This window comes from Spermophilus citellus (assembly GCF_964194105.1).
Source record: "Spermophilus citellus genome assembly, chromosome: 10".
In the NCBI taxonomy this organism is placed as follows: domain Eukaryota; kingdom Metazoa; phylum Chordata; class Mammalia; order Rodentia; family Sciuridae; genus Spermophilus; species Spermophilus citellus.
In genome coordinates, this window is record NC_138197.1 from 52,267,895 (window position 1) to 52,281,855 (window position 13,961).

Here is a 13,961-nt window from a genome sequence, read left to right on the forward strand (position 1 = left end):
ATGACAAAGGTCATGAGTAGTTAAAAGGGTTTTTTGTTGTTGTTTTTTCTGTCTGGAAGTTTTTTGTGTTCTGCTGTCTTAATGAAGTGGATACCTTCTGGATTTTCTCAGGGTTGCAGAAGTCAAGTGATCTGAATGCTTAACACAATATCTGAGACTGATGAGTAACATGGTTTGTCTGCTTTTAGTTGGAAGCAATTTCTTTGATCACTTGTGATGGTCAAAAAAGTCTCTTGGGAGAGTTTAAATGATTCAAAATAACTAAAAGTAACCCATAGCTACTTAGGTCTTAAAACTATAAACTTGATGATATCATGTTCTAATTTTAGTCTTGTCTAATTTTTGCTCCCCCTCCCCAAAGAACTGCTGCTTCTGGCTCTTAAGTTTTTAACTTAGTTTGATCTCTTTCAGGGAGTAGTTTTCATTTAAAAGGAAGAGCAAAACAACGATAGAATAATTTTAATAAAGTTAAGAAGTTGGTACAACTGAGAAGTGCACACAAGTGTCTTCCAAAGTTATTCAATGATGTAGAAGCTTTGAATGAATGGGAAATTAAAATATGACTTTATATTTGAAATTAATATCATGTGTTTACTTGAGAAGTATATGTTTTACATCCTTACTTTTATGCAAACGTGTCATTGTATTAGAAGTTTACTTTTAAGAGAATGAAAAGCAAATGTTAAAGATGACCAAGCTTTTTATAGTCTGACCACTGGGTGATTCATCCCTCCAGGCTGCTTCCCAAGCTTGCTCCTCCCTTCCCTTTACCAGGATGTCACACCACCTCTCACCACTCTTCATTTTCCTGCCTTGTCCATTCATTGGTTGTTTTCTGGTCACACCAGCCTTCATCTTTTAGCACAAAGTCTGCATTTTGGGCTGAACTAGTGTTGGCAGAGGGAGTAAGAGGGTTGGGTGACTTTTTAAAATTTAGTGTTCAATTTTTTCCTCTTCACATATTTTGGAGGAGGATTTCTCTCGCCTAAATAATATTTGAAGGTGATTTAGTTAAGATTTGTGTTACCTTACTTTTTGTTTTTGATATGGGCCTTTCAAATCATCAGGAGAATAGATAGCCATTATATATATATGCACAGATGCAAGCCATTATGAAACTGTTTGCTAAAATGAGTCTAAGCTATGATTGAAAAACTTTTTTCAAAATTCCCCTTATTAGTCTTGTTTGTCTTTAGTTTTTCCATGACATCTAACTCTTCATAATCCTTCACTAAACCACCTCTAAGAATTTGGTTCATAGGAAAAAATTCAAGTATACTGTAAACCTACTTCTGTGTGCTGAAGAGTACAAATTAATTCCTTTCTACCATCCCATCTCCAGCACCCTCATTCCAACATTCTTAGTTTTTTTTTTTTTTCTGATTGTAAAAATGGTTGTTTGCTTATTATGATATGAGAATGTGAGAAAATTGAAAAAATCATGAAGACAGAATTTAAACTGTTCATAATTTCACTCTATAAATGCCACCCCCTTTTAGGCAGTTGAGATTATTTTGTCTCTAAGGATAGAACATCGGGAATCCTGCTTATTAACCTAACATTAATTGTCATGTTGTTAATTTTTTGTGAGGGGGATTTTCTTCAGTAGTCTTCACTATGCTGTCTTAATTCCATCAATCATTTTAACTAATTTCAAACAACTTTGTTTTAAGTGGTTTGGTGGTTTATTATTTTAAATGCTGCTTTAATTTAGAAAAGATAACCTTATACAAATCTTTGTTGCAATTTTGATTATTTCCTTAAGATAAAGTCCTAAAGATAGAATTATTATGTCAAAAGATAAAACATGTCATTTTGCTTGTTGACAGAAAAGGTTACATTCTACCATTTAACACAAGCACAGATGATGCACCAGAAAAGTGTCTAATGACATGGGACCCCACCTAGAGAGCGAGTTATGGCTACTTTGATATAGGGAACATACTGCATTCTTTTAAAGTTTCCTTGTCTTTAATTTATTAGTAATATTGAACATTTTTCATATATTCTTAAGCTATTTTTATTTATTTATTGTTGATCAGATATTTTCCCACTTATTATTTGGTCTTTGTTGTCTCTTTACAGCTTTGATTTTTTAAAAATCTCTGTATGAACTTTATACATAATAAGAAATTTGTTTTTTGAATGTATACTAACTAGTATGTTTATGTAAAATACACTGTTATTTTAGTGTTTTCCCCAAAATTACTGTCTTTGCATCTTGTTTGATAAGTATAGTATATTCCAAATTTTTGTGTAAGGATACTAACTCTATTTTTCATTGTGATGACTTCCTTTTTAAAAAGTTCTTTCACTTTCAGATATCCAATATTTTTTCATCTATATTTTCTTATAATTTTTTGACATTTAATTTCTTTTATTTCCTCCCGCCTTTTCTCCTTCCTTTCCTTCCATCTACCCGTTTATCTTTATGTTCACCTTTTGAACCACTTGAAATTTATTTTGCCTTTTAGAGTGAAATGAACATCTGAATATCTGTCTTGATTTTTTTTTTTTCCTTTCCAAATAGATGCCCAGTTGTTTTAATACCATTCATTGAATAATTCTTCTCTTTCTTCCACAACCTATGGTTAGTTTTCCTCATAAAGGATCAACACTCTCAAAAATCAAGGTTATTCTTGTTTTCTGGGATTTTTGTTTTTGTTCTTCTTAGTTATACATGGCATCAATATTATTCTTTTTTTTTGTTTTTTGTGGTTTTTTGGTATCAGGGATTTAACCCAGGGGCACTTAACCACTGAGTCACATCTCTCGGCCTTTTTTATATTTTATTTAGAGACAGGGTCTTGCTGAGTTGCTTAGGACCTCTCTAAGTTGCTGAGGCTGATCTTGAACTCACTACCACTGCCTTAGCCTCTCAGCCTGCTGGGATTACAGGCGTCTGTCTGCCAAGGTTATTCTGAACATAGTTAAGGTGTTGTTTTCCATCTCTTCCTCCTTGCTACTTTTGTGAATAGGGTTATTTCTCCCTTTCTAAATGTCATCTTTAAAATTAACATTTTCAAGCATAAATTTTAAATTTAACTTCTTTTGGGGAGTACTGGGAATTGAACCCAGGGGTACTTTACCACTGAGCTATATCCCTTACTTTTTATTTTGAGACAGGGTTTTGCCAAGTTGCTGAGGTTGGCTTTGAACTTGCTCTTGCCTTAATTCTCAGGTCACTGGGAATACAGGCATGTGCTTTGTATTCACTCAGTTTAATTTTACTCTTTATTTAAAAAAATAATTAGTCTTAATTTCCACTGGCCATATTATTTAAAACAAATGAAAAATTTAGAGGAAATTTCACAGTTTTGGGATATTGGAAGCCCAGGGAAGCATGGCTTTGCTGACAAGGCAAAGGGAAGGATAGTTCTTTGGGTTGCATTAGATATCGTCTTTGTTCATCTCATTCATCCAAATTCTTCAGTTCAGAGCCATAGGTTAACTCTGGTATTGTAGAATTCTCTAGAACATCACTATCTCTTTCTCTGTTACACTCATGCTCTCCAAAACTTTCCTTAGGCTAGTAAATTCATGTCTATAAGTTCTATACATTTTTAGATATAAAAATTGTACATATGAATAAAATAAAGATGTCTTAAATTACATTTGTGCCTTATAAATTGATGCTTTTCCCATTGTTGTGTTGTTTTACCTTTGAGTAATTCCTCCTTTACAAGCAACATTGAGATACTCACTCTGGTTTCCTTCACCCCTCAACATAGCTTTTCTCTACTGCTTAATGTAGGCCCTCAGTGGCCTGTACTAAACCAAGGGTTGCATTCTGAAATGCTGATTAGCAGCAGGCAAGTACTAAAATGAGTGAAGGAAACATGAAGGAGCAAGTCCCACCCTGGTGGGATGTGGTATTTTAAAGATGCCCACTGTTTATGAGTTCAGCTATCTTTATAGTTGTATAGATGTAAAAATCAGAACTGTCAACAATGAGTTAGCTTATTGTTGACAGTTCTGATTTTTCAAGAGGAAAAATTTTTATATGAAATCTTTCAATTTCTAAATCACAGCATAAGCCAAACAAAAAAAGACTGTGTACAACCTGTTTGTAAGCCCTGACAATTCTCATTATTGAGGCCTCTTAACCCTGTTTACACTCCTCTAGTCTATTCCTAGCCTTTTTGCCATTCTTACTCTCCTAGCATAATCCATCCAGAGGGCAAATCAGATAAGATCTTAAGACTGGTTGGAACTATTACATTAAAACTGGTAACCTTCTCAGAAAAGTTCTTGATACTTGGATAAACACTGTAACTGCTTAATTGGCTTTTTTCATTTAATTAAAAGTCTTGAGTAACTCCCACTTATGCTTAGGGTAATTTTTTAATATGGCCAAAAAAATACTTTATCATACCCTTATCTGCAATTCTACCTTGATCTTCTGCCATTTCAAACAAATATACTCAGTCTGTTCTGTACATGCAAATGTGTGTCCAGCACCTCCTCTGCAGAGTTCATCTGACTAGTCAACTCTTTCTACAGTCTCCTCCCCCACAAGATTGAGTTTAAGCATCTTCTTCTATTATTAAAATTTTGCCTATACTTTCCCTTAAAGAGCTAATTTCTTTTTTTTTTTTTTAAAGAGAGAGTGAGAGAGGAGAGAGAGTGAGAGAATTTTTAATATTTATTTTTTAGTTCTCGGCGGACACAACATCTTTGTTGGTATGTGGTGCTGAGGATCGAACCGGGGCCGCACGCATGCCAGGCGAGCGCGCTACGGCTTGAGCCACATCCCCAGCCCAAGAGCTGATTTCTTTCTGCTTTGTGTCTCGAAAAGATTGTGAATTCCCTAAGGGCGGGAACTATGTTTTCTCTGTCTCATACTCTCACTACTTTGCACAGTGCTAGCACTTAGGATAGATCTGCAATGAACATTGGTTGGAATAATACAAGTAAGTCATTATTATAATAATATAAGACTGTGAATTTCTTGTTCTTCAAGCTCCTCTGAAAGACCCCTGGACCCTCAAATCCCCCGTCCAAAAGAACTAGCGTCACACTGGCTGCAAAAGCAAGAGGCAAGTTTATTAATACACAGGCGCCTGCGGGTGCACAGCAAAACCTCAGCCGAAGCTTTGGTGAACTGGCACACCGGGCTTTGGGGTACAGATCTTTTATAGGGAAAAAGGAGTTGTTTTCCACCTAGCACAATAACAGGTGTTTTTGAATCCAGCATACACGTCACTTAAAGGGTAAACTTGTTTTTCACTATGATAAACTTATTTTTCACTATAGGTTCCCGAAAAACTCATTAATCTCATAGGTTTACATTGTGTTTCCTCCCTGTTCCCGCTTATGATCCCAGTTTGCTCAAGCATGTCCTGTGATGTGGTCAGGGTGCCCTTTCTAACAGGTCATGTGGTGAGCTCACCTGTTTACTACATACTTTCTACTTTTCATAATCCGGCCTTAGGTTATGGGGCTGGGGTCTTTCACCTCCTCAAAGAAGAAAGAGGCTCTGGCTGCTCAGTCATTAGGGAACCCAGCATATACAGTGTCCAGTCTAAGGATTAGTAGCCTTGGGCATTGAAAGCAAATGAAAGAGAATACAAAAAGAAAAAGGAATGGAGTCTGACCTTGAAGGATTTGGAAAACAACAACCCACCCAGAAAAAGGGGAACAACCACCCCCAGGGAGAAAGGGGGACAATAGGTCTGGGGAGAGAAGGAAAACAATGGGCTTTGGACTTTCACAACTGCCCTTCCTGACTGCCCAACTGACACATTCTGCTATGATTCAAGTCTCACTTAAACCCTATAAAAATCAGACCCCCGTTGTAATCAATTGCCATTTTCTCTCAAAGGCATCGCTAATCCATCGAGGTCTGTCCCCATTTCGGTTATTTTTTGCTTTCAGACCTCAATGGATCAGCGGTGTTTAATTAAGCAATAGAAGGGCACATTTTTGAGAGGGAAAAATGGCGCTGGGCTGCAAAGTTCTGGGTTTTGTAGGGTTTAGCTGGGCCAGGTCATAGGAGGAATTTTGTCTGCTGCTGCTGCTGGTCTCATTTAGGGCAGGGCAGGAGGGCTGGTAGGGGAATTGTATATAAGGGAAGTTTCCTGGGGCCTGTGGTACTGGGGAAAGCCAGTTCAGCTGTTGGTAAGGGCCAAGTCTTTCTGTCCCGTCCATCTCTGCTCTCCCCATTTTCCCTTCCTGCCTTCTCTCTGTTGGAGGCCTGGGCTTCTATTTTATCCCATTACAATGACAATAGCTCCAATTTACCACAGACATCTCCCCACACACACAGCCAGAGGGTGGGTGGGGGAACAGTTACAGAGAAGGACTTTCCCTGGGTTCCCTGGGGCCTACTGTCCATATCCTTCAGGCATGATGATTGCAAGTTATGAATTTTAGGAAGATTTTTATATTGCAAGGCAATAAGGTAGTAGCATTAAACATACTCTCTTTTGAAAGGCAGTATGTGAAAACTACCTTTTACCAGTCAGGTAAGGCAGTTGTTTTCCCCTTTTAGAAGTTTGATGGTAAATGGTTGGAGAGACCACATCTATTTGTAGGTGGCCTGAGTGCCAGATTTGTTATCTCCTTTCCCCAGGCTTGATAAACTAAGGAATGTTGGGCTAAACTATTGGTAGTGTCTCCCTTAATGAATAGGGGAGTCTGGAGAAAACATGTGGACAGGAAATTTAAGGGCACCTAGTGTTGTTTTTATCATCCAGGAATTCTAGACTTGCAAATTGCATCCTGTTCTTTTTCTAGCTAAAGAAAAGGCTTTAATAAAAGACAAAGAACAGTGTTAAATCCATTAGAGGAATGAATTTGCAATATAACAAGTGCCAGTCATAGTAGATTATACTAAGAAATAATGTGAGTACTACACAGTTTTGTCGGATTTAAAAAATAAAAGTCTATTTGGTTTTGGTTAAAAGGAAATTTTTTTTTCTTATTTTTTAAAGCTAATCTCCAAAAAGATACTGAGTAATCAAAACTAAGGATGAAACACTGGCTTTTTCTGCAAATCTGCTTGTTTCTGATGTTATAACGTTATAACACAATATCAAATGATTCTATAGGGTTTGACCCAAGTGAGATTACTATGTATAAAATACATATATAATTTAAAATTTGTTGAATTACATCATTTACAGAATGCTTACTGGGTGCTCAGTATGTTCCCCATATGCTTTCATTACAAAGATGAATAGATATAGATTTTGCTCTGATAATTGCTTTCATGTATATGTAACAAAAATGGAAGGAACATATTAATCATGATTCAATTAGTGTCTTAAAGTACTGTTTCATGGCTTGACATCTACTTCTGGATTTTGGAGTCTTAGGATGCAAGAAACCCCATCTTCTGTTTTCTTTTATAAAGACATCAGGTTTATAAATATTTATCTAAAATGGTCTCATTTATTTCTGTACTGTTAATGCAGACAAGTCCTGTTGTTTGAAACACTGAAAAGTATTAGGGAATTCCATAAAAATGTCTATAAAGGCTTTGTAAGGGACAAGTGGACAAGTCTGAGGAATTCCTGAGACAGGGAACCTCAAGTCAGGATTGGTGGGGTACATCATAGAAATGAATTTAAGGACAGCTCAGAAGCAAATAGATTTATTTAGGAAAGCAGAGACATATTTAAGGGAGAATGTGTTTCATTTCAAGAATGAGATGCTTTTGGGGTTTTTAGGCTCTTCTTTTAAGGAAACTTGGTAAAGGGTGGGCATAGGAGAGTATGGGGATGACCTCCATTGGTTGATCATCAGATAGTTCATGGTGATCTGGCTATTCTCAAGATCCCTAGGTTGACATCTTCTCTGTTGTGATCAATAGATAACATTGGGAAAGTATGCTATATCATAGGTTTTGGAGAAAGTACTCTTTATTGTAGATTTTGTTTAATCTGTTTTAAAAATGCACACATTAGTGAGCTCATTTACAGTGTGCAGAGCAATTTTCATAAGTGGGTGAACTTCCAGTAACTGTAAGATTGTGAGTGAAGATTTATAGATTTCTCAGAAATTTGGGAGTTCCAGGCCTGGGAGGGAGCACTGGCTTGGGAGTGAAGGTATGTGGAACTTTATCATAAGACTTGAAGATTAAAGTTATATTTTCTTGTCCTCCTTTTGTCTCCTTTCTAGCTATCTTTTATTTCTTTTCTATCCTACATCAGTTTTGCTCAGTCATATTCCGGCCAGCCTCTGATCTACACATTTCTGCTATATTTTGGGAAACCCAGGTTAATAATGCCCATTTCCTCCAGTGGTCAGGGGCCCTGGGCAAGACAGTAACCAGTCTATTTTTTTTTTTTTTAATATTCCACCATATCCTGATGCCATTAAATATTTAAATTGAACAACAGTTCTCTTTGTTTGGATGCCATGCTCACCAAGCTATCTTCTGAAAGCAATCTTCATATCATAATGCAGGCTTTACATCTAGCTTGCCTAGAGAATAGAGTGCATTTTCAACAAGATGTTCCTTGTTACTTGATTTCTTATTGTATAAAACAGTAAATTGCTGGTCTGTCTTGTATATCCACCTTTTGTGAACTTGGTTAGGATAAAGTAGCTGCCAGAGTTAGTTTGATGTGAGACACTGTCAGCTGAAGATTAGACCTTGCACCTTGGCAGACTGAGCAGGGCAGCCTGTTCTACAAGGCCCTTTGGCAGCCAGCCAGCCAGCCAACTCCCTCCAAGGCTATATCTTGAGTTCACCATACATCTTTTTTTCTGAGTTCCATAAGCATTACTTCTGAATCATATAATTCTGTAACTGATGTGTTATTTCTTTATATTTCTTCAAGAAGCATTATAAAAGATTTTGTTTATTTTTTACTGTTAACTTTTTGAAAGGAATACATAAACTTTGAACAATTATAGTTGGATCTTGACTGTTTTTTCCTTCTAGGAATAGGCAAACCACTTTGAAAATTCTCTTACCAGAGGTCCATCTTCTGGAGATTTCCCTGTTCATAAGTACCTGCCTGCTAGAAGAGGCAGAGCAAATCAGAAAGCAGATCTTTTAGGTATTGCTCTTAGTTTGTTGAGAAAAGTACTAGAACTTGTTTATTAAAGTGTGTGAAGAGCAGTGTCTATGAACCTACATTTTATATGTCCAAAGTTCTCTGGAATACTACTGCAAATTATATACCTATCCCTCTTTTGAGGATTTAGGGTTCATGTTAGCATATTAAAGATGCTGGGAAGTCTTATAATAAGCAACTTGTTTAATTTTGTATAATCTGTTTCTTAAATTTACTTTAATTCCTATATTTCCAGTCTATTTTCCTCCTCTCATCCCCAAATCCCAACAACAAACATAATTTGGGGGATGCTTGCTATGTAACATTCCTGTTCCTCTTTTCCTTCTTTTGACTTTTCTACATCTGATCTTGAAACAGAGAATGTAAGCCTAATGATTCTGAGATATCTGAAAACAGTCTTGCAGCATTGTCTTACAGAGCATTCAGTGAGAACAGCTTAGTCCTTAAAAATCACTTGGCCATGATAATTCTTGAGTTTAATTTTTTTATTGCTTTAAAAATAATACTCATCATTGTTAAAGAATTTAACAAATTTTTAAAAAGGTAACCTATTTTGAATTTATATTAGCCATTATGGCTTTCCTATGTATTTCCTGTATATTATCTTGGAGGGCCTTAGACTAGTCTGTGAACTAGGTAGAGCAAATGTTATAATCCCTGACTGAGGGGAAGGGACTTGAATTCGAAGTGTTCTGGTGCTATGAATAAGGCCTTATGATAAATTAACAGGAAGGCTGCAATTAGATCTCTGAATTTCTGACTCCAAGGTTCAGTAATTTCTTTTTCCATAGTTGCTTATTAGCCATACTTCATAGAGTGCATTACTTTTTGCTAACTCTATAATTTTTCCCTCATTCCTCATTTGTCTTATTCATTCATTACTGTCCATGGTATGTCAGATACAGTGGTATCGTAGGGACTATTCAAAAATGCTTCAGGGAAAGTTCTTGCCCAGAGGTGCTTCTAGGTAGCCTACTACCTTTGAGACTTTTTCTAAGCTTCAGTTTCCTACTTGGAGGGCTGTTATAAGGACAGAATGAGAAGTGCCACTGTAAGTCCTGAGGAGAGAAAATGGGGAAGTCAATGAATAAAATACCATAAAGATCCTGATATACTGGCTTTTTTTCATGTTAAGCTAATTAAGCTGATTTGACTTGCTATAGTCAATGAGGTGCCATGAAAGACACAATCATCTTTTTGCTATAAAAAGAATTAAAATAGTCTTCAGAGGAACAAATTTATAACATCAATGGATTTAATTTCAGACAGTGAAAAGCTCAAGCAGTGCATTAAGTATAAACCCATAAGACAAAAATGGAACCTGGAGTTTTCCATGTTTAAATTATTTACTTTGAATCTACACTTGACTTGCTAGACATTAAGGAACATGAAAGATCTTTAGGTTCATTCTGTCATCCCTGAAATCTTATTCAATTCAGGTTCACATCCAGGAGCCTATATCTTCATATAATTGAGGCATGGTGGGTATTGAAGGGTAGGTGGCAGATTTAGGGGAAAACTTTTCTGCTAAGAGTGCAGAATAAGAGTGAAGTTTTAGATGATCTCTCTTGGCAAGCTGAATCTTCTTGGGTATGGTTTGTTATGAGCCACATCCAAGTATACAAAAGCCTCTTTAATATGTGAACTATTCTAGTTTTGGTCTAGACATGGCCTGTGGTAGGTCAGGAATGTAAAAGCCTCTTTAATAATGAACTGTTCTAATCTTTGTGGTCCAGACATGGCCTGAGGTAGGTAAGTGTCTTGGGGTCAGTGCCCACCTACAGCAAACATGAGAGTTCAGTCTGTCCCCTGCAAAACAGCCATTTTGCTATATTCTTCACTTATTCACATTATCTTCTTCAAACCAGTACTTTGGTTGGTCTAGCAGTTTCTAAAAGTTGGCACTTGAATGTCTTTAAGACAACATAAACTGGCCAGTTAACTTCCTATTGTTACCTGGCTTGATTCATATGTTTGTGTTTCCTGCCTGTTCCTACAAGCATTCATTTCATTTGAAAAGGAAATGGACCTCATCTAGTCTGGAGAAGTATGCTGCACCTTCTTGTAGCACCATCTGGAAGGACATAGAATTAAGAGTGAAAGGGGACAGTTATGATCCCATCCAAAGAGACCGATTTTTAGCAATTTTCTCCTAAATTAGCATATGCCTATATGAATGGCTTTAAACTGATGCTTGCATGCATATTTAATGTAACATTCATGTTTCATAGAATTTATGTGGCATATGGTAAAAAGTAAGTTACTTCTTACTGTTTAAATTACATTAACTCATAGGAGACTTAGATTTATCAGGGGTGCAACCGTAACTATTAGCAAAATCTTATAAATTTTATTTGGTCATCAATAAATCAACAAAATGGACTGAAGTTTTGTTGTTTTGGATGTTGCTGAATATGATTTTTTGTATGTGCCTTTATTATGTGTGGACTGCTGCTGGGACTGCTTCACTATAATTTATCCCTGGCTTTGCCAATGCGAAATTAATTTCTCTTGCTTTGAGAATAGTGCTTCTTTTTCTTTTTAACTTTGTATTATTTGTAATATCAAAAATTTGGGTATTTTGGGTATTTTAGGGTAGAATTTTTCTTAGAATTAAATATTTTCAGAGTTTGTTATAAGGAATAGAGTTTTTTTCCTACCAAACAATTTGTTTTTAACATGTCGTTCCAGTTTCTGTTACTATGGCAATGACGGCAGGGACTACAACAACCTTTCCTATGAGCAACCATACCCGGGAAAGAGTGACTGTAGCCAAGCTCACATTGGAAAATTTTTACAGCAATCTAATTTTACAGCATGAAGAAAGAGAAACCAGGTATAGTAAAGGCTGGTCAAAATTTTGTTCAAACTATTGTGCTGTGAGTGGACTGTAATCATGTTTTTCATCAATAATCTGAGTATTACAGATCCCTTTATGCTGTTTTTATGTTTTCTGCACTAACAGTGCATCTGGTTATTTGTTTTATTTTCACAGAACAATTTTCTGGGGTATTCGAAGTCTTGTGCACTCAAATTCCCATAATCAATGTTTTAAGCTACAAAATTATGGTATATCAAGGGCTAGGGATGTAGCTCAGTGGTAACGTGCTTCTGTCAGTCCCCAGTACTAAAGGAAGAAAAAAAGAGAGAAAGAAAGATTACTTTTGACTAAGACAACTGGAAATACTTCATAAATGGTAGTGGCATTTAAACAAGGCTCTAAAGGAAGAATACTATTTATACATATGTAAAAGGAAGGAGAAGGAGGTACAAGAGCAGGAGGAAGGATATTAGAGATAGAACAAATCACTGTCAGGTCAGGCAGTGTCCAATATAGCTCAGGTACAGGATGTGCTAGATTTCAACATCCTGGGAGCTTCAGATGCTTTGTTAATGTAGCTGTTCTCTTGAGGGTGTAAAGCCTTGAAGATTTTTGAGCAGTGACCACAAATCTTTCTTTAAAAGAGAATTTTAACTGTGATACACAGAGTGGATGGACTGAGGTGGGAAATTAGAAACAGGAAAGGCTATGATGTAGTTCCAGCAAATGGAAAATTGACAACAATAGAGAAGAACTGACATGTGAAAGATTAATAGAAAATAGTAACTATTCAAATACAAAGTGTGAGGGAAATAAGTCAATGCTGGCCCAGATATTAATGCCTATGCAAACTGAGAGGGTACAATTTTGTGGAATAGAACTAGAGAAGAGTCAGATTTTGGACAGGTTTAACTGTGGATTAGACACAGGTAAGGAAAGAATTAGTGAACTAGATGATAAAGGGAAATAAAGTATAAGCATTCAGAAGTTGATTTTAGAGAGACAAAGTAGGGATATTTGAAAGAGAATTAAGAAACATGGAACATAGTGAGAAGAGCTGACATATTTCTAAAGTTCCTAAAGGAAGAGAGGAACAAGATTGGAGCAGACACAAGCACAAACTTCACCACTAATAGAAGTTTTTGTAGAGTTCACTACTAGTAGAAATTGCAAAAGATTCCGTTTAGTCAGAAGGAAAGTGATTACAAATAGAACATCTAAATGGCTAATGCCTGGATAAATCTCAACAACTATTGTACAGATGCTCCCCTACTTAGTGATGGTTTGACTTATGATTTTTCAGCTTTATGATTGTGTGAAAGTGACATACATTCAATAGAAATTAGACTTTGGATTTTGTATTTTGATCTTTTCCAATACTCCTTCTTGATGCTGGGTACAGCTATAGTCATCTACACTATCACAAGGTAAAACAACCAGTACTCTGTAGTGTACTATGTTGCCATGATGTTCAGTATGCAAGTGCATTAAATGCATTTTTAGCTGATGATATTTTCAACTTATGAAGGGTTTATTGAGATGTAGTTATATCAAAACTCGAAAGCAACTGTATAAAACCACAAAAAATGACAATAATGTCTTCTGTGTTTAATAATTAAAATATTTTCTAGTGACAGAATATAAATCAAAGAGAAATAATTGAAATTAAAGATCTTTGTAGAAAGGGAATAAAGATTAACTTCAAACTTTGACAAATTAAGTAGGTATGTTGGAATTTCTTGGGTAACCACTAAATGAATAAAAATAGTTTGTAGCTTCCAAACTAATAGAAGGAAAAAAATGACATGAGATAAAACATCAATTCAAAAGGACTCAAAAAAAGAAAAACTGAATTACTAAAAACAAAAAAAAAAAACCCTGAAATGCCAAAACAGAAAGGACATAATAGGTTAGGAAATCCAAATATATCAGTAAATGTAATTAAAGTTGCTAGAAGTGATTGGGTCATCATGGGAGAGTGAATAAAGTAAAAGGGATACAAGAAAAGAAAGACCTATGTATTTAAAAAAAAAATAGGCACTTAAGGTTATTCTTCATAATTTTAAAAGGTCATTGTCTTTTTTTTTTTTTTTTTTTTTTGCTGAAAACTT

General features: G+C 35.8%; 1 protein-coding gene across 3 annotated transcripts in view; it reads left to right on the top strand.

The window, feature by feature from the left end:
- Positions 1 to 13,961, top strand: part of STK38L (serine/threonine kinase 38 like) — a 70,882-nt gene that overhangs the window by 34,345 nt on the left and 22,576 nt on the right. For 2 of the 3 annotated variants that reach the window (XM_081311955.1, XM_081311953.1), the window contains one exon: positions 11,721 to 11,865. In XM_081311955.1, coding sequence (XP_081168081.1) covers positions 11,732 to 11,865 — 134 coding nt within the window. In that variant the 5' untranslated portion in view covers positions 11,721 to 11,731. Of the gene's footprint in view, positions 1 to 11,720; positions 11,866 to 13,961 lie in introns of those variants that run through there. The other variant, XM_081311954.1, reaches the window with a different exon arrangement.